We start from the raw sequence: 26,940 nt of genomic DNA on the forward strand, positions 1-26,940 counted from the left end.
TTATGCATCAATTGAAACCAATGGAAACAGGGATATAAAAAGATGGGGAAAAACTTGAGATAATGAAAGAGAAATCGACTCATTGTCAACGGTTTCACAAACAAATTAGATGATGAAATGTGGAATGATCACTACAAATCTTGTCAAAATCCTTAAAATTGTGGAAGAATTTTAAAACTCTTTTTAAGAGTCTGATATACTACTGAGAATTAGCCGATATGAATTGTCCATCATATCAAATTGCCCAAGATCCAACAAGACTCATCCAATATTTTGGACCAGCCATTGTTTTTTCTCCATGTAGATAAATTGATATTTTTGCATTTCTACGCAACAAAGGATTTTTTAGTGAGTACATATAAAAGAAAAATAATTATTATATTATTTAAAAATACATATGTAGGGAATGCTAATCGTTAACATTGTCCAACACTATTTTTTTTTTATAGTAATATCCTTCCTCGTTTTGTCTTTTAGTGAAAAAGACAATGTTATATTAATCTTTTACACAATAAATACTTGTTTAAATAATAAATGTCATGAGCATTTAAGTATTTTGAATTAAAAGTCTTTGTTATAATAAATGCTTTGACAATCAATACCAACATAATACATATACTTGATGTAAAAAAGACTAACATACCCATATTTTTTCCACTAAAAAACAAAACAATGATGGATATAATTGAAAAAAAAAGTGTTGGACAATGCTAACATCCCCATCAGGTCTTGAACATTCCCTATATATATGTGTAGGATGCTAACGTCCAAGATCGAAGAGGGATGTTAGCATTCTCCACATTTTTTTAAATATATTTACCTATTTTGTCTTTTAGTAAAAAAGACAAAGGTATATTAATTTTTTTAAATAATAAATGCTTATTTACATAATAAACAATTGTTTCTCACATAATAAATACTAAAGACATTTAATCTTTAAAATTAAATACCTTGTTGCAATAAATAATTTGGCAATTAATACAAACAAGCATTTATTGTGAAAAAGGCCATCATATCCCTATTTTTTTCATTAAAAGACAAAATGAATAGGACTATTATTAGAAATAAAAAATTGTTGGACAATACTAACGTCCCCATACAGTATTAAACGTTAGCATTCCCCTATATATATATAGAAGGAATGAAAACCAGTTTAAATGATTCTCTCTCTCTCTCTCTCTCTCTCACATAGAGACATCATATCCACTACATGAATTTTTGGCTTGATTGCTAATTTCTAACATCTCAACTTAATCATTTGATTTGCCAGACACTTGAAGATCCATATACTAACAATTGAGTATTTTTTTTTTTTATGAGTTTCTATTCCACTTATGAGTGATAAAGCCCGAGATGGAATATACTTGATCCACCTTGTTAGAAATTGAAGATCTATATACTAACAATTGAGTATTTTTCTTCATGGATTTGGATTCTACTCATCGAAAAAGCCATACTTAATCCATCTCCCAGAAGAGAGCCATTGAACCCCAGTCCTTACCCTACAAAAAGCATGTTAGAGAGAACACCATCTACAATCGAGAGCATGGAAAAATCATTATTTGTTGACTACATTGCTATCAATCAAGGATGCTAACTCTCTTGAAAAGGATGGCACATCTTCCTCATTTAAACACTATGCTTTCAGACTTTACATCTCTCAGACAACCCTAGACGAATTGAATCATATCAACTCACTCAGGTCATGTTGTTCAATCAATCATAAAAAATAAATAAATAAATAAATAAATAAATAAGCTGGTGACACGAAAAGGCCAATTTTCATTGACCGACCCCAAGTGATTTTGGTAAACTCAGAGGAAAACCCATGATTGGAAACCTTATTGTCATCATCCCAAAATCCATTACTAATGTTTTGAGTGTGGCTTTAAGGGTCAATTCACTGTGGGATCCTGCTTTTAAAGCCTTTGTTAGGTTAAAACTTGCACTTCTTGGTCTAAACCCTAGACTATCAGAGGTTAGCCTTAAGATTTTTCAACTTTCTAAGTTCACACAAAAATTTCAATCATTCTCCCCTCTCGTAGTTTTTTATCATGCAAATCTATTTTCCATCTTCCAAACCCCAAAAGAGAGATTTGGTGATGCTTTAATCTTACATTGTTGATTAAAAGAATTTCATGCTTTAATCTTTCAGAGAGAACACAACTACAATTTTGGCATCGCACATTACACTGACAAACATATAGGTTGGAAAAATGAATCTTACTTTGCCATTCAACTCTATCAATATCTTCTGTAGTTCTACTACACTGGTATAAGCATGTAATACACAAGTGCAACAACATATTTACCCTCTTGCTGGGTCTACCTAAAAAGAAAGGAATGAAAACATAATACCCACCAACTGGATGATTTTTCATCCTTAAATGGAGCATTGTCAAGAAATGTCATAGGGTGCAAGAACAAGGCATAACCTCATCTAAAAAATTAATCACCTAGATAATTTTTTGATCCAGTTTAGCTAGTCACAATGCCAAATCCAAAGCCAGAAAAGGGCAACCAATTCGACATCCTTCATGGCCCAAAGTTAAGAACCCTCTCTTCCTTTAGGCAAGACCCAACAACGGCACTAAAAGTAACCATATGATTTTATCCACGTATAAAAAACTATCTAGGCTAGTTGAACCAAATGAAGAATTTCACTTTTTTATGGAAGATGAGGAACCCAAATGGCAGAAGCTAGAAATGCTGACAACATGGTAAGACTTCAAGAACGATAAAAGCATTTGACTGAGAAAGTTACCCTGCATCCGCAATCAAATCCGACGATCCTCATCAAAGGAAAGATAGAGATGGAAAACAAATAGTTAACAAGGTTTATTGATCAGCTCCATTTCCCAATCATTGGTATTCCAAAACTCCTTTTCACAATCACAGAGGAACAAAGAATTTGGGAATCACACTAAAGACTGAGAACACAAACACAAATAGATGTGCAAATGTAACAAATGTAAAATGCAGAAACAAATGTAACAGGATAATGGAAAATGCAGCCATTAACCTCCAATGGTGTAAGAAGGAAAAGAGAAAAAACCTGAACCTACTACCATTATAAATACCATGCATGTAAAGTTAAAGAGGCCCAACAAACTTTCTTAATAAGCTGAAGGGAAATGCATGGAGCTTTGATGCCAAGATCTGCACAAAACTGCCTATGAAATCAAGAGAACTTTTTTCCACTTCTATCATTTGCTGAAAACATATACAAACCAAAGACTGAATTGGCCATACTCAAACAGCGAACTCATCATGATTCAGGTTCCTTGAGCACATCTCTTCACCTGATTATAGTGTGGACAGATGATGGCCAAATCTGAACTGAAAAAAGTTTTACAAACACCAATAAGGGATCCTAATTTCTCCTTATAGGAAAAAGAATTTCATAATCTCAACGACAGTAATTGTTAAGTGGACAAACATGTCCTCATTTTGTCTATCCATGAACCTTTTCTCCCATCTTATTAAACATGTAACATGTGCTCCAATCTACAACTTCCATTTGGAAAAACATCATGTAGACCAAAACTCTTGGCATGATTTTCTATCATGAACCCAAATGTAAGATGCCATCCAACTCCCTCGAGGAGGCATGTTTCCTAAACTCCTTGTGCTTCAAACTTTGTTAATCACAACATAGTCTCCTAGCTGAATAAAAAATACAGCCCGTGGGGTTGGGGCATGCTAGCATGGTTTAAATATCAGAATGTATCGACCGATATGTATTGGTATTGACCAAAACCAACACAAAAACATTGACCATCGAGTCTGTATTGGTTTGTTTCGAATGTATCGACCATGACCCGTATCGGACTTTTCATTAACCGATCAATATGACATTTTAAACCTAGGTGACTAGTCCCATCCCAATTTCCAAACGAATCTTACAATTGCGTCCTTATAGAACAGGGAATTGAAAACTCAACCAAAATAACAAACTTACCATCCAAATCCAAAATTAATAAAAACCATTACATTAAGTAGATTACTCTTGTATTGTTCCATAAAGCAAATATATAAGATACTAAACCGGGAAAATAAAATAAAAAAGAAGAGTAATCCAACTTCTTTCTCCTCTCAACGATACGATTTCTGGAAACGAGCGCGAGCTCCACGACCACCAAACTTCTTGGGCTCACAGCGCCTCGGATCAGCAACTAGAAGGGTTCGATCGTACCTGATGAGTATATCCTTGATTTCCTTCTTCGATTGCTCGTCCACGTACTTCTGGTAGTAAGCAACAAGGGCTTTGGCGATGCTCTGTCGGATTGCGTAGATCTGCGAAGTGTGACCACCTCCACGAACCCTAATCCTCATGTCGACTCCAGCGAAGCGGTGACGACCCAGTAAGAGAACTGGCTCGTAGGCCTTGTAGCGGAGGATCTCTGGCTCGATGAGTTCGATGGGGCAACCATTGATCTTGATCAGTCCTCTACCTCTCTTGCAATGGGTCACTGCTACTGCAGTTTTCTTTCGGCCGAAACACTGGACCGACTCCGCGGATGCGATCGTTGGTTGATTGGGTTCCATCTCAGCTGTTCTCGAAACCCAAACCCTAAATTGAGAGATTGATTGTGAAGGAGTCAAAGGCAGTTTTTGTAGTAGAGTCTAGGGTTTTGATGAGAGCGGTGAAATACGACTGAGATTATATAAGAATTACTTATTTGCCATTATTTGTGGTGGTGTTGATTTAGTCCGCTGGGCTGTTAGTCCAGTCCAGCCCGCTCAAAACAATAAGGGTTAGGGCCTTGACACTGAGTCCGCAAGGTAGGGTCAGGTTCAAAATACTTCAGCCCATCAACCCCGGATTAGGATAGGACTTAATAGTGCCCAACCCGATCCGGCCCATCCCGTTATCATATTCTATAAATAATACATATTTTAATCTGTTGAGTTATGTGGTCTATTCCTGATTGGTGACTTTGGACTTTGGGACATTTTTTCGTGTTGTCCGAGAAAAATAAATTATACGCATCATTGAATAGATACAAATATAGAGGGATATTGTAACTTGGATTCTTTATTGATTGATATAGTGAAATTGTCGCTTTCACTTGTGGACATAGGTCAATTCTAACCGAACCACATATGTCCTCTGATTGCTTTTTTTGTTTATCTTAAATCATGTTGATTTTATACATCAATCCACGGTTTTGTTGTAACATAATCTTTACACAAAGAACCAAGTTATTTAGGAAGTACATTTTTATCAACTTTTAATGTTGAATCCAACATTTTATTCTTTTATATTCAACGAGAACTCGATAAGAGTCCTTTAGGACCATGTTAGGGCTTAGTTGATTTAGTCCCGATATGGGTATCGGATTAGTCTAAGGTAGAGCCCATCTATTTAGGGCCAGGTTAGGGCTCAATTCAGTCTGGCCCGAATCGGCTCATTGACAACCATATTTTTGTAGAATACAACTTGGTCGAGTTTGGTCGAGCTAACCCAAACCCAGCTTAAGGTCATTCAACCCGAACCACTGAAACATTGCTAGGGCATAAAATTATCGGGTTTGATATGAAATTTAGCCGATATATGTGTGATTTTCACACAAATCACATACATTAATCTGGTAGGTTTTTTTTTTTTTTTTTTCTTGGCAGGCAAGGTTGGTTAGTAGTCAACTTGAAGGTGGGTCAACTAGATTTGAACCTACATCATGAGATCAACACTCCACATGCCTTTTACCAACTTAACTAAGATGGTAGGCCTTCACAAAACCAACAAATGTATCAAAAGTATTCATATTCAATATGTTGTATCCGGTAATCGACTTTGCAATAGTAATCCATATTTGCAACCTCTCACCAAAACCCTTGTTTTTCTCACTAAAAGGCCATTAGAGCGAACAGAGCGCTGAAGTGCCAAGTGAGGTATTTAGCCTCCCCAAAATTCCTTAGCTTGTTATTGAGTCTTGAAAGTTGACAAAGATAGATTTTTAAGTTTTGAATATGAGTATAAATGTTTTTCCCTTGAGGATTACGATGACGGAGCGGATCCTCTGTAGCAAGTTTCTCTTGTTGCTCTTGCTCTAAAGTCCATATAAGAACACATTGAAGAAAAATGATGACATAGTCCTTTTGGATTCATGGTTTGGATCAGATTTATTTATATATATATGGGAAACGTTCAGCACCAAACATTTTTGCAAAACATTTTCAAAACATGGGTTAAAAGTTTTGGAATGGGCTGATTTTTGGTGAGGATGATCTCTACGGTGAGGAGATCATCATCACCAAAAATCAGCCCATTCCAAAACTTCTAACTCCATCAAAAATGGTTTACAAAAAATGGACGGTTCACGATTTTTCAACTTGTAAACATGGGGCTAGAAGTTTTGGAATGGGCTGATTTTTGGTGAGGATGATCTCCTCAGCGTAGAGATCATCATCACCAAAAATCAGCCCATTCTAAAACTTCTAACCCATCTAGGACAAAATGGTTGGTTAAAACGTTAGGCCAAAATGTTTGGTGCTGAAACGTTTTTGTCTTATATGGTTAAAAAGATTCAGAATAGGCTAATTTTTTTGTGAGGATGATCTCTATGGTGAGGGAATCATTTTTGCAAAAAATCATCCCATTTCAAAACTTCTAACCCCATCAAAATTGATTTACAAAAATTGGATGGTCTAAAATTTTTCAACTTGTAAAGATGGGGCTAGAAAGTTCATAATAAGCTGATTTTTGGCAAGGATGATCTCCTCACCATAGAAATCATCCTCACAAAAAATCAGCCCATTCCAAACTTTTTTGCCAATATAAGACAAAACACGTTTTAGCTTTATGAGTAGCTTTATGTGTATACAGATCCTAATCCATATATATATCAGGTTCAAGGGACATATGAGAAAACATATGTAAAAACAATGTAACATTAATAAATTTTCAAAATATGGGTTAGAAGTTCCGGATCGAACTGATTTTTTGTGAGGATGATCTCTATGATGGGAAGATCATTAAAAAAAATCAGTTAAATCTAAAACTTTTAACCCCATTAAAAGTGATTTAGAATGTAGACCATCGATTTTTTGTCAATAATTTGTAAATCACTTTTGATGGATTTAAAAGTTTCTGATTGAGCTTATTTTTTGCGAGGATGATCTTCTCATCATAGTGACCATCCTCGCAAAAAATCAGTTCAACCCAAAACCTCTAACCCATATTTTAAAAAACCATTATTTTTTCATATGTTTTTACATATGGCCCCCATATATATATATGGGTCCCGTTCAGCAACAAACATTTTGGCAAAACATTTTTCAAAACATGGGTTAGAGGTTTAGGAATGGGCTGATTTTTGGTGAGGATGATCTCTATGGTGAGGAGATCATCCTCACCAAAAATCAGCCCATTCCAAAACTTCTAGCCCCATGTTTACAAGTTGAAAAATCGTGGACCGTCGTTTTTTGTAAACCATTTTTGATGGGGTTAGAAGTTTTGGAATGTGCTGATTTTTGGTGATGATGATCTCCTCACCATAGAGATCATCCTCACCAAAAATCAGCCCATTCCAAAACCTCTAACCCATGTTTTGAAAAATGTTTTGCTAAAATATTTGTCAAAATGTTTGTTGCTGAACATTTCCATATATGGGTCCCGTTCAACAACAAACATTTTGGCAAAACATTTTTCAAAACATGGGTTAGAGGTTTTGGAATGGGCTGATTTTTGGTGAGGATGATCTCTATGGTGAGGAGATCATCCTTGCCAAAAATCAGCTTATTATATATATGTATATATATATCAATTTTTTTTATTACTCCAATTAAGTGTTTGAAATGGACAGTCACTCAGCTCCTAAATTTTTAGGATTGAATGTAACCGTCTCAATGATCTAGCACACCCTCAATCATTAGTATGGGCTACAAAGAGCTACAAGAGAAACTTTGTGCAGAGGATCTGCCCCCTCGAGATGATGGATACTCGGCGAAAATAGAAGGTTTCCCGCAAGTGGTTGATGATGAGGACATTTGGATAATTTAATGATCTAATCCCTCACATAAGAACAAAGTCAATGGGGGTGTATCACTAGTTTTAAAACCCAAGTGGGGGCATCTCTAATTTTCACCAAAACCCAAGCCCCAAGGGGGATAACCAAAAATTACCCAAATTGAAATCACAGATCTAGGTGTTCCATCATTCATGAATTAATGAGATGGTGCGACCCACCTTGGCATTGATATTCAAATAACTCAGAAAAATATGGTACCGATCAGAAGAAATCCATGGAGATGCCAGTAATCAAGCTCGAGCTTTGTTTGTTATCCGTGGCTAATGATATTTTAATTTAATTTTTTTTAATCTTCCTTTAAACATACTCTATCAAGTAGGAGTTTTGGATGGTTCAAAGTAGACATTTATTTTGTTGTTTTTATTTTATTTTATTTTTTTGCTATTTCTCAATCAAGGAGAATTAATCTCTATCAGTTGTTCTACAAGATAAGCGGGATTCCAAGGTAGCTGTAATTAATGTGGCTAACATATGTTGAAAGCTTGATATGCTTCAATCTTTTGATCAAGCTTTGATGTAAGGAGTTGACAAAAAAATATGGTGTTCTAGCAAATGTTTGGAGTAAGCCCATACCTACTCTTTTTTGTTTATTGATAAACTGGGGTTGAAGGACCCCTCCCTAATCACATGGATCAACAAGAATATTTTAATCATAACTCCCGTTAACTTCTTAGGTAAGCCAAATGCATCGTCAGCTCCAAAAAAATCTCCTCCAAATGATCCCAATTTTATTAGAAATATGCGGTCCAATTAACTTATGGACAAAAGCAATCGGACCCACATGTTAAGAAATATGTAGTCACCAGTTGAATTTCCTTAACTAATTCCATATATCTCCAAGAACTCTTAACCTTTCTTCTTATGCATTTGATTGAATAAAAAGAATCTGTTTGTACGGACTTCTATTATATTACTTATGTTTGCCCATATATAATTGTGTATCCCTTGTAGTATTTATTGGGGGTTTTATGATTGGATACATATACTTAGATTTTAAGGTATTTATAATGATTTACGAGATTCCAAATGACCGTTGAGATGGTAGGGATTCCCAAGGAAAATGTATCTTTAGGAAATATTATATTAATTCCTAAAAAATTGGAATTGATCTCAAGAAAATCTAAGTTTTTCCTTAAATTCTAACGTCATGTTGATGGAGAACCTCAATCTCAATCATGGGTTGATGCTAGAAAAGTTGATCCTTATTTTCAACCAGACACGTGCATATGTTATTAGTCATTTTTGGTCATAGATGGAATGCCTTTAATCATAACGAAATGTAAAAGATTAAACCTTAAAATAGGGGGGAAAGTGGGGACGATAGCATTGACATTCCATGCTCTCATCCCATAATTATTACCCCCAAATTCAAGAAACCGATTGTTCCAAACAGAAATACATATTATACATGACAAATATAGAAGAAAGAATTCATCATCATAATATAATTTTGGTTGGTAGTGATCAGCTGATGCGGCGGCAGAGAGTGATTCCATCACCAACAGGAAGTTGACAGATATCAACCCTTGGATCTGCTGCTAAAGCCTTGTTAAGCTCCAACACGAAGTCCCTGTAATACCTCACGTACTTACGCAAAGGTGCATCAGGTGGGGCCACCACAGATCCGTTCCACAGAGTGTTGTCGTATCCGATCAATCCTCCAACCTTCACTAGATCTATCAATCTCTTGTGGTAGTTCAGATAGTTGTCTTTGTCCGCATCCACGAATATGAAATCAAACGTTCCATGATACTTTCCCTGTATTTCATATTTATTTATTTATTTATTTACAAGATCAATCATAAATTCATAGATAAATTTGATTTTAATAATAATAATTAATTGTGACTTACATCCTCGATCATTTGGTCTAGAACGGGCAAAGCTGGACCTTCTTTGAAATCGATCTTGTGGGCAACTCCAGCCTTTTTTATGATGGGAAGGCCCAGTTCATAATTCTCTCTGTTAATGTCCATTGCTAAGATCTACAAAATAAATAAATAAATAAATCATTATTTTTTTTCTTCTTGGAATTAATGTTTTTTTTTTTAATTTAATTTGATTTTGGGTTACGTACCTTTCCATCATCAGGAAGAGCGAGGGCAGTGGCAAGGAGAGAGTAACCAGTGTAGACACCAATCTCCATAGTGTTCTTAGCGTTGATGAGCTTGAGAAGCATGTTTAAGAACTGCCCTTCATCAGCAGAGGTGGTCATGATGTTCCTGTATTTTTTTATTTTGTTTTAATTATTTATTTAATAAAAGATTAATTTAAGAAATTTGAGTTTCTATGATGAAAACTAACCATGGGTGTTTGGCTGTCAAGTCTCTGAGCTCTTTCATGACTTCAGGCTCTCTTGGGTAGACACTGGTTTCAAGTATATACTGAGAAAGAAACATAGAGAAGAAGAGATTGAGACGGAGAGATGTTTAGTTTAATGAGAAGGAATAAAGGGGTTGTTTGGGTTTTTTTACCTGGTAGAGAGCATCGCTTTGTAAGAGACTTTTGTGGCCAACCTCCTGATGTCTCCCTGCCTGATTCTCCTGAACATTTGCCATCTTATCTCTTCTTCTTCTTCTTCTTCTGTATCTTTTCCTGTTTGATTCAAATTAGGTTTGCTTTGCAGTTTAACCTGATTTGAAAGGAGGAAATGAGGGGGTATTTATTTGCGGGGAAGAGCGGTAGGTGGGGATGCTAAAAGGTGCGAAGAGGTCTGGATTAGAGTTGGTGAGCTAGTTTTGTGGGCCCACTGGCCAACCACGCTGATGTGCTCTCCACCCTCCACCAAATTCAAGGTTCCACTTCCAACTTGACAACTTTATTATTGAGAATTTGGGATACGATATGAGCGTGTTTTTCTTTGGTTGGATTATGACGTAGCTTTTGGGGGCGCCAATTGGCGCATGCTCGCGCGCGCCCAGACAGACAAATGCCTCATTTCACTCTCTCTGTACTCATCTTAACTTTAAAATAATTATCCACAATCTGCACACACTTATAAATATACTTAACCTAAATTACTTATTTCACCCATCTAAAACTACAAAATTATTATTCTTTTTCTTCGCATCTAGAAAAATGTTAATGAGGGTTAACTTTGATCTTACTTATTTTTCTTACCATAAACACTTTCAATTTAGTCGAAGTCATTCACATGAGAAATTTTTGTTCAATAGATACTTACCGAATCGATTTTTAATGTTCAGTAAAAAAATTTTGTTCAGTAAGAGCCTATCAAATTCGTTAAAATAAATTCAAAATAAACCTATCGAACAGAATTATCAAAAAATATTTGAGTTCTTCGATTCAAAATCGTCATTTTAAATTTTTAATAACAATTTTTCATCTTCCTTGATAATTAAAAAAAAAAAAATTTCTAAAACCTAACTCCATTTATTCAACATCTCACAAAACTCAGAAGGGGATGAATTTGAATAAGAAGAAGAATAAAGTGGATTTTGGATTTTAGTTTAGTAGGTGGTGATGGGTACAATAAGCCAAAACGAAAGGGTGAAATTGTCTTTCATTTTTATTTTTTTACGATAATTATTTAAATAGGAGCATTGAGCCATTTCAATGTGTGCAAATAGTTGTCCCTGTAGTTTTTCCTTTCATAGTAACAAAGTTTGGATTTGCTATTTATTTAGTGAGGGTTCAATTCGGATAAATTCAAGAAAGTTTTGTGAAAAATTCAATAAAATTTCAGAAATTATACAAAATATTTTATTAGATTTCTTACCAAAACTTACCATCTTCAGTTCTTATTTAAATCTTATTTTCTTCTTGATGTTTGGATATTGAAGAAACTAAAATTTTGGAAGTGAAGGGTAAAAAGGCTATAATATTTCATGAATAATTAAGGGATCATTTATTTGACGTCAAATTAATTGACCCTTTAGATTAATTACACTTTCACCCCCGATGATTTGGAAGAAACCTATATTGAGACCCTAATGTTTCAACAATTACACTTACCTCCCCTATAGTTATCTAACGGGTACACTTAACCCCCTTCTCTCTACATGTTGTCAATCAAACAGTTAAAATTTGAATTTTAAATTTTATAAAGACTATTTTACTCTTTGTAAAATAATTTTTTTATAAACAAAAATATCCCCCAAAAATGAATTTATTTGTGAAGGACTAAACAAAGATATTGTAATATATATAAGGTCAAGATCCACAGACAAATATACCCACTTACATCCATACAAATGACACCAATTGTTCGATTAAATAGAAATCCAATAGTTGCGATTTAATTTGAAGCATCACGTGGGTTATTCGATTACTTAAAACTATTCGACATTTAATATTACTTCCCTGACAAATAAACACCCTTAAACGAGATCATATATTCTTCCTCACTCTTCTTCTGATGCCCTAACCTCAAAATTTTCTTCATAGAATCAGTATAAGCATCAACAGTTTAAATCTTCATTCCAAATCAAATTTTAATTTCTTCTCTCAAATCAAATTTGGATCTTTACATATGAAACGGTTCAGATCTGATTTCTCTTGTATTAAGCATTATAAGTTCACTTTGAAAAAGAAAAAGAAAATAAAACTTATTCTATACATGGGTTTAGTCCACCATTGATGGCGGTTCAAATCTAATTTCTCAAGTATACATGGGTTTAATCCACCATTAATGGCAGACTCCGTCAAACCTCTAAAAATCTTAGAAGCTTTGAAGCTCCAGTAGAATTTAAAGAAGATAAGGAATTGAAAGAGGGAGGGGGATCTTAATATCAAATTTTGAAAAACTTTCAAATTCGATGTTTGTAGCGATCTTCTCCAAGAATTTCAGTCTACCATTAATACCGAGATAGAGGATTGAGCAGAGATAATGATAATTGTAGACATGAGAAATGTTCACCTTTGAACCTCAATGCTACGTTGTTTGGAGTCGCCACCATTCTTTTTTGTAAATGGGTGTGAATGGGCACCCGAATCGATTCTTTTGAAAACTATTTTTTTATGGCATTGTAGTGACTCTCAATCATGGAAAAGGTATGGTCTACCTAAGATCTAAGTAAGGGGATTCGGTTAGAGAATGGGGAAGGTGTTAAGCACCCCATTCTCTCCACCTAAGGTGGTTACCTTTAGATTTGGCCATTTTGAAAATGATTAAAATAACAAGTAGAATGCATGAGATGCATGAAGTGGGTGGGTGCATATAGTGTGTATGTACCTCATTGGAAGAGATTTTGATGTTGGTGTTGACATAAGAGATATCTTATAGAAAAAGACATTCTATGGAGTCAACACACTTTTGCATGAGTTGAAATGTTGGTTTATGATTTTAGAAAAATTCCATGAAAGGAATTCTCTTAGATCTATAACCTTAATGCATGCATGTTTAGCTAGAAACTTAGTGTTTTAACCCCATCAAGAGAGTTACACATTTCTTCATCATAGCCAACATGTGTGATGTGTGTGTATAGTGTACATTATGATGCATGATATGAGAGTGGGTTAAAAAGGGCTTCAACCTCCATCCTTTCGACCAAACCGCCTCAAGCATTCCATGCCCAAGGTTGAGGTTCAATCTACTCGGGATGAAGGAGGGTTCTCCATTACATCTTAAGGGTTTCTAAAAAAGAAAAGAGAGGGTTAGAAGAAGAAGATGCAAGATAAAAGAAAATAAATAAATAATTACTATCCCACCTTGTCCCCTTGGAAGTCTTGAATGAACTTGAGCTTGAGAAGTGAACTTGAGAGTTAAAGGATAAGAGAGTTGGAGGTTGGAAGTTGAGAGATGAGAGATGAGTAGAGATTTTGGTAGAGTTTTAGGTTGAGAGATGGGGGCTTGAGAGCATGCCTTGCTCATAGGAAATGAGGGTATTTATAGAGTTTTTGGAGAACTTTTGGGGATAAAGTGGTCCAACCCTAAAAATAAAGAACATGGACATGAGATTTAGGTTATTTCTTTTTGGATTTTTCATTTGTATGAGGGTAAAGATGACATTTGTGAAGAAACCCTAAAAGCATGCTTTGATCCTTGGTTTTTTGGTAAATAGAGGTGAGAGAACAAAGGTACTTTTGGGAGGATGAATGGGGGAGTGACATGTGTAAAGGTGGAGTGGTAGGTAAAAAGTAGATCTTGGTTTATTTGTAAATAACTCATAAAGCAAGGGTGGAAGTGTAGTTTTGAAATGGACCAATGGGAAAAGAAAAGCACATTTGGGAGGGTGAATAGGAGGATGACATGTGTAAAGGTGAAGTGGTAGGTGAAAAGTAGACTTTGGTTCATTTGTAAATAACTTATAAAGCAAGGGTAGAAGTATATTTTTGAAATGGACCAATGGGAGGACTCCATGTATGTACTTGAAGATTCCCACCTTTTGAGGGCATAATGGGAAGTTCTCTCACCTTTATAGATTATTACCAAAGACCAACTAACCTTTTTGGTTGGACTAAACTTTTTGAGAAAGGCATTCTTGAGTTTTCACAAAAGAAAGGTTGACTCTCCAATTAGATGATGCATTGGGTGTTGGAGGCTTATGAGGTATCAACATGTGTCATCTTGTGAAGGGGTGAGAGAATGGACTTGGAGTGGGTTTGGTTTTGGGCTTAGAGAATGGATTTTGTTTTGGGCTTAGGTTGGGCTAGAAAGTGGATTTAGGTTATGGGTTTAGAGTGGCATTGGGTATAGGTTGGGCTAGGTAATGGATTTGGGTAATTGGGTTTAGAATGGCATTGGGTTTTGGGCTTAGGTTGGGCTAGGTAGTGGATTTGGGTAATTGGGTTTAGAATGGCATTGGGTTTTGGGCTTAGGTTGGACTAGGTAGTAGACCATGGTGAGGGTATGGGTGATGGACATAGGTCTAAAGTGGATTAGGGACAAGGTATGGGCATGATATGAGATGCAAATAGTATGCATGTATGCATGAATATGATGCCAAGTGGCAATGCGGGTCCGTCAAAGAGTTTGAGTTCTAAATCGGAATCAACTCGAGAAAATTTGAATCTTTCTAACGGGTTCGTGCAAATTGGGGTGTCTACAATAATAATCCTAACATTTCTCTATTAGAAAACAATGAAGAGTGAAGAAGGCGTTTGTGCATTTATGATTTGGGTTTTTACTCATCATTGATTGGGATGGAAACATGATTTAGTTGTTATTGCAAATCTCAAGTTAGGATTGTTGAAGAAGGCGAGTACATGTTTAGTGTGGAGAAGAAGTGAAGAAAAGTTATGTTTATGATTTGAAGTTCTTTTTGTTGTCTCAGAGAGGTAATCGTAAATATTTAAAAGATGTAAGTGAAACAATGAAACACTTGATTTTAAACAAATTTGCATCGTTCATCCTATGAAGATGCGAAAGACAAGATAATTTGTCTAGATGTTTGTCCAGATATTTGTCGCAGGAGCGCTATATATATATTTAAAAAAAAAAGATATAATGAGATGGTAGAATAATACAATAACATTGAACTTTAACACTAGTGGATGAAAGGGGAGGTAAATGTAATTGTCAAAATGTTAGGGCGTCAACATGAAATTATGCCTAAACTCAGGGGTCAAATTTAATTTACCTTTTTTTACTTTTTACGTCGTCAAAGATATTTTATAGAGAAATTTTTTCCTTACTAACTTAGTAAAGATGTTAAGCCTTACTAAGGGTCATTTTGCTTAAATGAATTACCACATCACAAATCCAACATCATAGCCCTCCAAGTTTCTTTTAAAAAAAACTCAAATAAAAAAAATTCAAATTTCGTTTTTTTTTTTTTTTTTTTTTGATCTAAGGTTTTGAAAATGGACGGCTACCAAACTTCCGCATAACTCCTATACTTTAAATTAAAATTCAATGAAGAAAAATAATTTTTTTAGAATTTTTTTTGTGAAGTTCATAAAAGTTTGTCCTCTACATCCCTAAAGCATTGGGTCATGTTTTTGGCTAAAGTACTGATAATATGACAAACTTTTAGTGGACGGACTTGACACACGCTAACGTGGAAGCACATAACTAATTAAAAAAAGAAAAGAGATGGTTTCTCTCTCTCTCTTGCCTGTTCTTTGCCCACATATCTATTTTTTTAGATTTCCAATCTTAAAAAGAATCATTGGGCCCACATTGATTATCACATTGACAATCCAACAACACAAACATCTAGATTTCATGAAAATATTCATATTTAGTAAAAATTATTATTTTTCGAGCTTAATTCATAGTGTTTAATACAGACGATAATCGAGCACCCACATTTAAAAATAAAATTCAACGATGAAAAATAATTATTTTTTTTAACTTTATATAATTTTATCTCTAACAAACCCATTTCATCGGATCATGATTTTGAATGTCACAAGGTGATTGGATCTGAAAATTTATTTTTTTAACTATGAACAAAAGAAAAAGAACTCTCTTTTTCTTTTTTTTTTCTTTTTAAATAAATTATGTACTTCCACATCAACGTTGGTCAAATTAATCCACCAAAAATCCATCAAATTATCAGCAATCTTTTGGATAGCACAACGTGAGCCAAGGACTCTCATAGAGGGTAAAATCCTTACTAACGTAGTAAGGCTGGTTGGACGCTTCTGTATCGGACTTGCTTGCAGCGTGTTTGTTTTTTATTGTAGCCCATGCAGGCCTGTACTGTACCATGTTTTCCACAGTCAATAGAGCTCCACGTCAACAGAATAACACCACCACTCTTACCGGTTCAAGGTTTAAATAACTTTTTTAGAAAAAAAATACCAGATCAAAGGTTTTTAAAGTACACGGCCGGCAACCTCAGCCGTCACATTCATGGTCAATTTGGTCTAAATTAGATTTAAAAAAATATATTCTCATTTATTGCTTGACGAAAGATTTTTAAAATTAGAGGACCAACTCAGTCTCAATCATCGAAGGTTGATTACTTGATAGTCTAACTTAGATTTTATAATAATAAAAAACCTTTGTCTACCTAGTCTAAGATTTTGAAGATTGATGTATACCATAGAACTCCCAAATTTGAAAGGAGTGATTTAGTTATGATTCATTCACATTAGTATCTAATTGAAGAAAGGGCACTAGAATAACGATGAATGCACGCGATTTTGATACATGGCTGACATGATAAGGGCATTGAACTACACATCTTTTTCTTGTGTATCCCGATGAAAAATATCTATAAGTTTGTGTCTTTACCATGTCAGCCGTGTATCCAATCACGTGCATTCATTACGACTCAAATTTAATGATGTTTGGAGTAGCCAACATTAAAATATCTTTTATAGGATTATTTGTTTTAGTTCCTTGAGGTGTTTTTTCCAAAGCTTAAGAGAGTGCCACATCAACCAAGCAACAAAATCACTCTTTTTAGAACTTTTGATGAGGTTTAGGAGTTTATTGGTCATCCATTTTCAAGGCTTTTGATTAGATAAAAAAAAATGAATTTTTTTAAGTATAATATAAGCCTTGGACCTTAGAGGGTTCAATTATTATTATTTTTTCAACACAACACTGTCTAAACTATCAAAATTGTATTACCAACAAAAACACTACAAAGTATCTGATCTTATAATTAACATGATTTTAAGACTCGTCCTACTTGTAATGGAGACCGCAAGGTGAGGTATTCAATGTGAGTAATGATCCATCACATTTCACCCAAAAAAATGACTCATCCTTTATTTTGAAAATATTGGCCAAGTTTATGAAAACTTTATTAGAGTAGACAGAATTTTTTGGGTATTTTATAAGAAATAATATTTTGCAATAATTTAAATATTTATTTTAAATAAATAAGATTTTTGTGATTGATTATATACAAATCTCTTGTATTAAATATTTATGGGCGAGGAAATGAGAAGAGATTTGAAAGGGACTTGATGGTAATTTTCTTAAATTGATATATTGGTGGTCCATTTTATTGATAGTTAGAATTGATTAAAAACAGAAACTTTATCTTTATCTTTCTCCCCCCACCTGAGATGTTGATCTTTTAAGAGTTGATGATTATAGTGGTAAAATATTTAAAGATGACTGAAATCATATACAAGTCACCGCAAGATCAATATGTTCCGAAAAAAAAAAAAATTGTATTAGAAATATCCCAAGGATCCTGTCAATAAACATGACTACATGAATCTTCCTTGTCTTGACAGGGTCCCGTATTTATGTTTAACGGATAGACAATGGCTGTAACTTGTAAAATGATATAATTAGGCATATAATGATCCTATACAAAATAATCTTATGTAAATAAAGATGGGTCAAAGTATAAAAACTTATAATTATTTAAAGAGTTTTGCTCAAGATCAATATGTTCCGTACAACTTTTTGTATTAGAAATATACCAAGGACGACCCTGTCAATAAACATGAGGTTGCTTTTCTTGACACAGTCTCATATTTATTTTTAATGGATAAACAATGTTTGTATCTTGTAAAAGGATATAATTAGGCATATAATGATCCTTAGCAAAATATTCTTAAATAAATAAAGATTCACACTTAACTAATTAATGTGGAGGTGCGCACGGAACCATAGATGCTTTTCACTTATATCCCTATGAAAAGTATCTATGGTTATAAGTGAAAAGCATCTATGGTTCCGTACACACATCCACGTCAATATGTGTTAATAAATAATTAAATTGATTTAATTATTTGACTTCTACAATAGTAGAGGATGTTTAATGATGTCAATTGTGACTAGATGAGATGAGATCCCAACTTGAAAAATCATGAGTGATTTTTTGTTTATTGAATTCCTCATCATACTGCTCATAGAATCTCTAGTGCATGCCACGTCAAGCCTAACAGCCTAAGTTTATAAATTGGGATGCATTCAATACACACAATCTAACAGTCTCTTCTTCTTTATATATATATTTAAAACGTTTATCTTAAGTATTGATGATATGATTAGTAAAATGTACCAAGATGATTGGTATTGCACAAATACTACCACAAGATATGCACGATATGTCATATTAAAGATATTCTTAGAATATGGGTGTCATGGCCCACTTATTTTATTGATTAGAAAGTAAGATATGAGATACAATTTTAAAGTCACTCTAACACAACCCTTTATGTAATGAATACCACGAGTCCTTAGTTTAGATGGAATCTTATTTGAGTCTTCCCACAGTGATTCAAAATAACACTAGAAGTAGTTTTGTGAATAGAGAACCATCAATTTTTTCAAGTGTATTTAAGAAAAAAGAATTTATGATTTTTACATGCAAATTCACTCTCAATGCTACTTCAAATGTTATTTCCGGTCATTTAGGATTTTTCATCCCATATTTATGACCAATGGATATACATTTGACGGTGACCTTAAAATCTAGATGCATAAAGACACGATCATGATGGACATAGCATATGGTCATTTTCTAACACGTGAAGTCAAGAGTTTCTGAAACTTACCTACCACAACAATTTCTTAATTGCCCATATAAGACAAAATAATTAGGCTGCTGTGCGGGTTGACCTTATTAACTTTGTGGGTGGGGGGGTGCTTTTATAATTAACCTATAAAAGTAAAAGATAAACTATTTATTGCACAAATCTGGAGGTGTGTGAATTTTAGAGATTCCATTGAACGATGAATAGTCAAGTCAGACGATTAATAAGAAACCCTCTCTAAATGATTAAGCCGATATTTTCTCAAAAAATTAGAGACAGAATGAATCTCTTCTCTTCTCTTATCTTAAAACGAGAGCTCACCAACCCAACGACCGTACCTTGGAAATCTAACGTAATACTGTTGCCCTATACGACCAACCGAACGACCGTACCTTGGAAATCTAACGTCGTAATGTTGCCCTATGCGACCAGAAAAATATAACATTTCGGGTGAGACATTCGCTCATTAGTCATGACTTGTCAAACCAAGTTAGGTAAGTGGGGCTACCATTTAAAAAAAGCACAGAATATTTAGAGGGTAGGGTTGGTGAGTATTTCTAGGAAATTTATTTTATAATTTTAACTGAAATTACAGTAGAAGCGTGTTACCTGACACCCCACTCTCACATACGCTCCTCTACGCCCTCATCATAGATCATTTGTCTTAGAATACACAAGAAAAAGATTTATACACCCACTATAGACAATCTAACTTAGGCATGTGCCATAACTATAAAAATTGTGACATTCTATAAAATTGTAGATCTACTTTTCTCGGGATATAAAATTGTGATTTCCCATAAAAATGTGTGGTTTTCTATCTTGAGGATATTAGATTTATGATTTGCAAGACCGTCGCATCAGATTAGTTGATTGAGTATGCCACGTGCCTAAGTCAGATTATCACAACTCTTATACATTAGATAAGCTAGGTTATCTCATTTAAAGATTTTCAAGTGAGTCGTGCTAGAGTGAACTCAGCGGAGGACACCTTGATGTGGTGGTCTGCACATGTTAGTAGATGTATTTTACTTGTATTTCGGAGAAATGTATCAATGGGCATGCGTGCGCCACCACGTCAAGATGTGTCCCACTAAGGTCACTCTGACATTAATCTTTTGAAAAATTTCTTAAAAGAAAAAAGAGAGTGACTATGACCCTACCAAAGAATTTACATTAGCCAGTCCAAAAACAATCTTAAGTTAAACATGAGATGGTCGGATGCGTATCTAATGCATATGCTATTCAAAAGGCATTCCTCGATGGGATGCATGACTTGAAGGGTCTCTCATGATATGTTTATGGTTTTCACCTCCTCAGATCAAGTTGTAGCTCGATCAAACTGATCCTATTGGAATGAATTTTTAATTGACTTGGTCATAAACTTGTTTAAAATGGCATTGGGTCGACTATAAACATTTCCTAATTCAAATTAGAAACTTGACCAACTTATTTAATTATATATATTTTTTTAAATCTTGAAAAATGAAAAATATATAAATTTGATTAGAAAATTTTTAAAATATAGTCAAATATTTACTTCATATATATTTATTTGACTCAACTTGCCTAGGGTCATAAACCAAATGTATAATGAACTTAATATATGTTGCATGTTTTCTTATAACATATCTACTATAATAACCAGAGAAGATAAAGTAAAGTGGTTTGATGGACACTAAAATTCCGGAGGCCAAAAAATGTCCCGACATTTGATTTTAACCTTATTTTTATCAAGGTCATTTTCGTTAAAAAAATAATAATAATAATAAAATTACTACCACACAGTTCCTAATATCAATTTTCTAGACTTACAACAACAAAAAAAATTCTTTTATTATGTTATCTTCAGAATTCCCTTAGTCATTATTTTAAAGTACAAAATGGCCCTTATAATATATTAAATAAATTTAATAAACACTTACTGAAAATTATTTTCTCAAAGATTTTATAAATAAAAAAGGAAATATAGTATAAAAAGGGACGTACCCTTCAATTACATGATATAAAGAATAAGATGACCCAATCACTCTCCATGTAATCTATTTCTAGTTACAAAAGGCAAGCATCCAATATGAATAAAAGATGAATACATGCAAGACCTTCCACACAAATCACAAAGCAATTTTTTTGTTTAAGAGACACAGGCATTCAAATGCCAAGGAGACCTTTGACTACTATCAAAGAGTTTATGAGCTTTCATTTAGACCAATTTTCTATATAAGAAAAATATTTTTATGACCTATGATCATTGCACATTTCATAAAGAATTGTGATGATCCGACGCCCAATTTTTGTACACTCCCTTCACATATTGTAAATCCATTGCTTTGAGATACACAATGACATATACTTATGATTTTGTATGGTTCTGTGAAGGAAGCGTACAAAAAAAAGAGCGTCAAATTATCATGACTCTTCATTAAATCGGTGCATCGAAAATGTCGAGTGATCAAAGAAATCAATCCAAGAACAATATAGAAAAATAGTCGAAGATGCAGGCAAACAAAGAAACACAGGTATTTACCTGATTCCCTCAAAGATTGAAGTATGTCCAAGAATCCACATCAATTTTACTATGAAGAGAAAACTTCGATTAATTTTTTATCCTTTCACCGATTAAAGATAAGTATGTACCGCAAGAAACATAAATAAGATTTTACATAATTTGGCAGAAGTATGAAAATACCCTTGAGAAAATTTGGTTCTCTTTACTTCACAAATCATACATAATAAAGTGAAATACTCTTTTCGATTCACTGATCTCATGAACCTCCCACCTTCTCATTGATCAATTGAAAATCTTCCTGATTCGCAACTTCTATCATTTGCCTTTGTTCTTTTTTGTTTGATCTTTGTAAGATAGTGAATGAGCACCCCCGTGAACACTTGTACAATTGTTGTAAATTTATTTTCTTTAATCTAATTAATCTAAGCTTACTTTCCAATATATATCCAACTTTAGATAACCAATTAATCTGCTCTAAAATTTTCTCTCTATCAACCAATCACTCATGTTCATTTAATACACATGGCATCATGAAATTGATTCATCAGCTAAGCACATAAGTTTTAAAACAGCAAATCTTTGTTCTTTCGATTTGGGGGACCTAAAATAGTAGGTCAAATATTTGATGAATAAGTCCAAAAGGGTATGCTTGTGCCACCTTGGTACTTTCATTTTTCTAAGAGTCCTGATAATATGACTCGTCAGATGGCATACTCAAATGACTCTATGACCATGGATAAGTTTGGGAACCGTAGATTTGTACATATAGAGATACATGATTCCCCCGAAAAACTCTTTTTTATGGGAAAGTGAGGCATTCAGATCTACGGTATCCGAATTTATCACATCATGAAGTCATTTGAGTATGCACCTGGGGAGTCATATTATCATGACTCTTTTTCTAATATCTGATAAAACAATAATATTTTCACACTTGACATCCACCAACTATAAGATAGAAGTTTTCTTTTCTTTTCTGTTGGTGATTTCTGGTTACAAACTTCACCAGCAAAGTTGTACAAAGATTGGTGAGTTTGGTAAAAGTGGTGCCCACGCTCTTCTTTTTTTTTTCTCTCTCTTTTACCGTCCTTGCTTTTGGTCAAAGTCTTGGAACACCGACAACCATCAACACCAACTTTTGCTGACTTAAAAGTCTAGACTTGTTCAATAAAAATCCACTAAAAGTTAAGAAATACGTATATGGAACTATAAACATATTTCCAGATAAGTATTGAGCAATGCTTACGTTATTTTAAAGAATTTTTTATACAATTTTTGTTAGAAAAAAAAAATAGAAAAATAGAAAAAGTATGATTTTATTCCTTACCATGCACATTAATCTCAAGATAAGTGAAGATTAATATTTTGAAATGAATAATGATGAATGCACGCGATCTTAATATGTGACTGACATGGCAAGCATACAGAACTGCACATATTTTTCTTGTGTTTCACGATGAAAACGGTCTATGATTCCGTATCCTTGCCACATCAACAACATATCAAAACCGCATGCATTTATCACAACTCTTTTGAAATACCTTGACTTGCATTATGCCTCACAAATAGGTGAACTTGTCATTGAAGTTGGGTACCCATCATTTGTAATAGTAATAGTCTCAAATTTAAGGGTACTATAAAAATATAATCTAATAATTTTGATTTAGAAAAAAAATGAGGTGTTTAATATAACCATTTATATTTTCATTCGTGAAGCTGGGAAACTTTTAAAAAACCTTATTTTATAAATTTTCTTACAATTTCTCCCTTCACAAAATCATTTATTTTTTAAAGAAAGGATTCCTATTCCCAATTTGGGAAAATATGAATGGATACTTGCAGTGTCCAGCAATATTAGGCACACAACATTATGTGGCCACTCAAATTGTAATTCATTAAAATGTTATTTATCTGTTAGATTCACAAATGCCCTTTACATTTACATTAAGGTTCAGTTCAACTTTTTTTTTATAGATAAAATATGAAAGGATTTATATTATTATCCAGCAATGTTAAACACAAAAGCATCCATCACCATTAAAATTATGTGATATGTATGTTGAAAACCTATAAACCATGATAACTTCATTTGCTTCTCTCTCTCAATCAAATTCTAAATCCAACACAAACAAACAAAAACACAAAAACTTTTTTTTTTTTGTTGAAAGTTTTGGATATTACGTCATTAAGAAAAAAACAACATCCGTAATGGTTTAAAAAATTAAAACTGGGTGAAATATACCCTTGCAGTCCCCTATTGTTTTATTTTTCTTTTAGATAATTTCATTTTATAGCATAAATGAAGACTTGACTGGTAATATGCTTGTACTGCATGGTCTAATGATAAACTTCGGCATATTGGTGAAGAATATCAATTAGGTTTCAAGATCTCTTCAAGAGTCAGGATGGCTAATTAGTATCCGGGTGGTGTTCGGAGGCCCTAAATAGAGTCAAATATTGTGTCAAACATTTTTTCAATGTATGGGTTAGAAGTTTCGGAATGGACTGATTTTCTGTGAGGATGATTTCTATGATGAGGAGATCATCCTCACCAAAAATCAGCCCATTTCGAAATTTCTAATCCCATAAAAAATAGTATATAAAAATGGGATGATCCACGATTCTTCAACAGTTAAACTAGGATTAGAAGTTTTGGAATGAGCTGATTTTTAGTGAGGATAATCTCTTCACCATAAAGATTACCCTCACAAAAAAATCAACCTATTTCAAAACTTTTAACCCCTATTTTGAAAAATGCTTGGCACAATGTTAGGGTCTTTTTAAGGCCTCCGAACGCTTCCCTTAGTATCCATCCCTTAGTATTCATATATATCCTATTTGAGACAAATGAGTTTCTATATTCTATGATAACTTTGATGATTTTTAAAAGATGGTAAGAATAGAAAATTTAATGATGCCATGGAACTTTTAATAACTTAGCTCTTTGATTTATGTAGGTTAATTTAAAAAGGGGTTGCATGTTTTGAAAATTCACCATTTGGCTTAGGAGGATCTTTTTCAAGTGAAACCCTTTCCCCACTAAATCAGTAAGATTTTGAATCGTACTAAGGGGTCATTTTGCTTCCCTCTAAGTTTTATCGAAAAACTTAGATCCCAAAAAAGAAATTAAAATTTTAAAAACAATTTATTTTGAACTAAATCTAAGGTTTTGAAAATGGATAGTTACTAAACTTCCACATAACTCTCAAACTTAAAAATGAAATTCAACATGATAAATAACTTTTTTTTGAAATTTTCTTTCTTCTTCTAAATTTATAGATTTTGTTTTCCTCTACAACCTTGAAGCATCCGATCATGTTTTTGGATGCCAAAGGGTGAGCCCAAGGGTAAGGTGAAATCCTTACTACCTTAGAAGGTCAGGCACACACTACTTTCCAAAGTCCTTGAAAATAAATTCATTAAAAGAGGAGAGATGATATTGACACCCCAACTCTTACTTACTACACCCCAATTAAAATAAAGGAAAGGGTGAATCTATAAATTGTGCACTGAATATATCGAAATTCCAATTTCGGTACATTGTTCATTTTAATTCCCAAAACATGCACACGGTACAATATTCACTTTTTACGCATCTACGAATGTAAGTTTGTCACTTTTAATATTTATGAATTCATAAATTCATCACTTTTAAACTTAGGAGTTCGTATATGTGTAAAAGTGTATCATATTTTCATTAAAAAAAATGACAATGTACCGAAACCGTAATTAAAACAAAAGTCATGCATGTTGTCGTAAATATCTCTAAAGAAAATAAGTGAATGTTTGTGAATAAGTAAAAGTTGGGATGCCAATAGAAGTTCTCTCAATTTTTTTTTGCTAAATTTATATCTTTTGGGTTTAGGATTTTATACAAGTCTAATCATAATTGTAACTATTGAAATTGTTTGAACGAATTTTATAATGTTTTGTAATATTGAGGTTATAATTTGAGCCACATTTTTGTAATTTGTAATGTGTAAAAAGTATTTTAATCTTTAATTAGGGTGTGAAGTAATTTTAATCTCTAGAAATATCCTCTCATCTTAGCCGTTCGTTTGATGGAAAGCCTCAAACGTTGACTGAATGTATATTATTTTCCTTTGACCAGATTAAATAAATGTGGCCCCCACTCCCAACAGTGTATAAAGTCCACGTAACATCATCACCCCTCCAATGAGAGAAGACATTAGTCAAGCGGACAATGTCATAAATTTAAAAGTATAGTGTATCTCAATGATTCACGAAACACGTTGAGATAGGTCAAGTGTGTCAAAGATTCACCAAAGTGTCTTCCCCGCAACCTCAGCACTCTCTAATGCAAAATGACTCTCATCTTTAACTTGAATAAAATCCTTTGATTTATCTTTTCAAATAAAAAAAGATAAGATCATTTTTGAAATCCAAAGTGATTGAGGTTTGTTTTTATCACTAAAGTTGTCTTAGTTAATATTTTAAATTACAAAATGACATTTTACAATTAGAGTCCAACTAACTTAATTTATTAACTTAGTAAGATTTCAACTCTTACTAAGGGCCGTTGACCTCACCTTGTGGCATTTAAAAAGAAGATCTGAATTCTATTAACTACAAAAATTAAATAAGTTATTTTTCACGGATGAATTTTAATTTTAAATTTGGGAGTTCTATGAAAAATTGATAACCATCCATTTTGAAAACCTAGATGAAGCTCTTTTTTTTTTTTTTTTTTAATGTGAGTTTTTCCAAGAAATCTAGGGGTATAATGTTAGATCATCAATGTCGTAACCCATTTGAGCAAAACGATCCTTAGTAAGACTTAAAATATTACTAAATTTGTAAGAAAAGTGTTTTTCTTACAATTATATATTTAATGAATAATATTAGTGGAGTGCAATTTTGGAGGTTAGCATTTTGACGACCTCACATTCTTATTGATCTACGTGTATTGAGGGCATCCTTAATTTACAAAATACCCACCTTAAGGCATTCTCAATTTACAAAAATACCAACGTTGAGGATACCTTCACTACACATGGGCGTATAGGAATCTGAGGTTTATTG

At 33.5% G+C, this 26,940-nt stretch overlaps 2 protein-coding genes across 2 annotated transcripts; both read right to left on the reverse strand.

Moving 5' to 3' along the window:
* Positions 1–3,949: 3,949 nt before the first annotated feature.
* On the reverse strand, positions 3,950–4,597 carry LOC147407120 (small ribosomal subunit protein uS9-like). The gene has a single exon (XM_086435515.1). The coding sequence runs from the start codon at positions 4,546–4,548 to the stop codon at positions 4,096–4,098; it is 453 nt and encodes a 150-aa protein (XP_086291641.1). The 5' UTR covers positions 4,549–4,597; the 3' UTR covers positions 3,950–4,095.
* Positions 4,598–9,272: 4,675 nt separating this feature from the next.
* LOC147407121 (caffeoyl-CoA O-methyltransferase) lies at positions 9,273–10,672 on the reverse strand. Its single transcript, XM_086435516.1, has 5 exons — positions 10,508–10,672; positions 10,338–10,417; positions 10,111–10,255; positions 9,887–10,018; positions 9,273–9,791 (listed from the first exon to the last, which is right to left on the reverse strand). Exons 1-5 carry the CDS (start codon positions 10,589–10,591, stop codon positions 9,498–9,500), a joined length of 735 nt encoding a protein of 244 aa, XP_086291642.1. The 5' UTR covers positions 10,592–10,672; the 3' UTR covers positions 9,273–9,497.
* Positions 10,673–26,940: the final 16,268 nt, after the last annotated feature.

Source organism: Akebia trifoliata, chromosome 3, assembly GCF_017979445.1.
Source record: "Akebia trifoliata isolate Shusen 1 chromosome 3, ASM1797944v1, whole genome shotgun sequence".
In the NCBI taxonomy this organism is placed as follows: domain Eukaryota; kingdom Viridiplantae; phylum Streptophyta; class Magnoliopsida; order Ranunculales; family Lardizabalaceae; genus Akebia; species Akebia trifoliata.

What these genes read in the sequence shown, in the direction of transcription:
- LOC147407120 (XM_086435515.1), bottom strand. Translation starts at nt 4,548, where the DNA reads ATGGAACCCAATCAACCAACGATCGCATCCGCGGAGTCGGTCCAGTGT.
- LOC147407121 (XM_086435516.1), bottom strand. Translation starts at nt 10,591, where the DNA reads ATGGCAAATGTTCAGGAGAATCAGGCAGGGAGACATCAGGAGGTTGGC. An exon ending in CTCTTCCTGATGATGGAAAG is followed by an intron (nt 10,019 to 10,110) that starts GTACGTAACCCA and finishes TTTATTTTGTAG; the next exon opens with ATCTTAGCAATGGACATTAA. An exon ending in TAGACCAAATGATCGAGGAT is followed by an intron (nt 9,792 to 9,886) that starts GTAAGTCACAAT and finishes TATGAAATACAG; the next exon opens with GGAAAGTATCATGGAACGTT.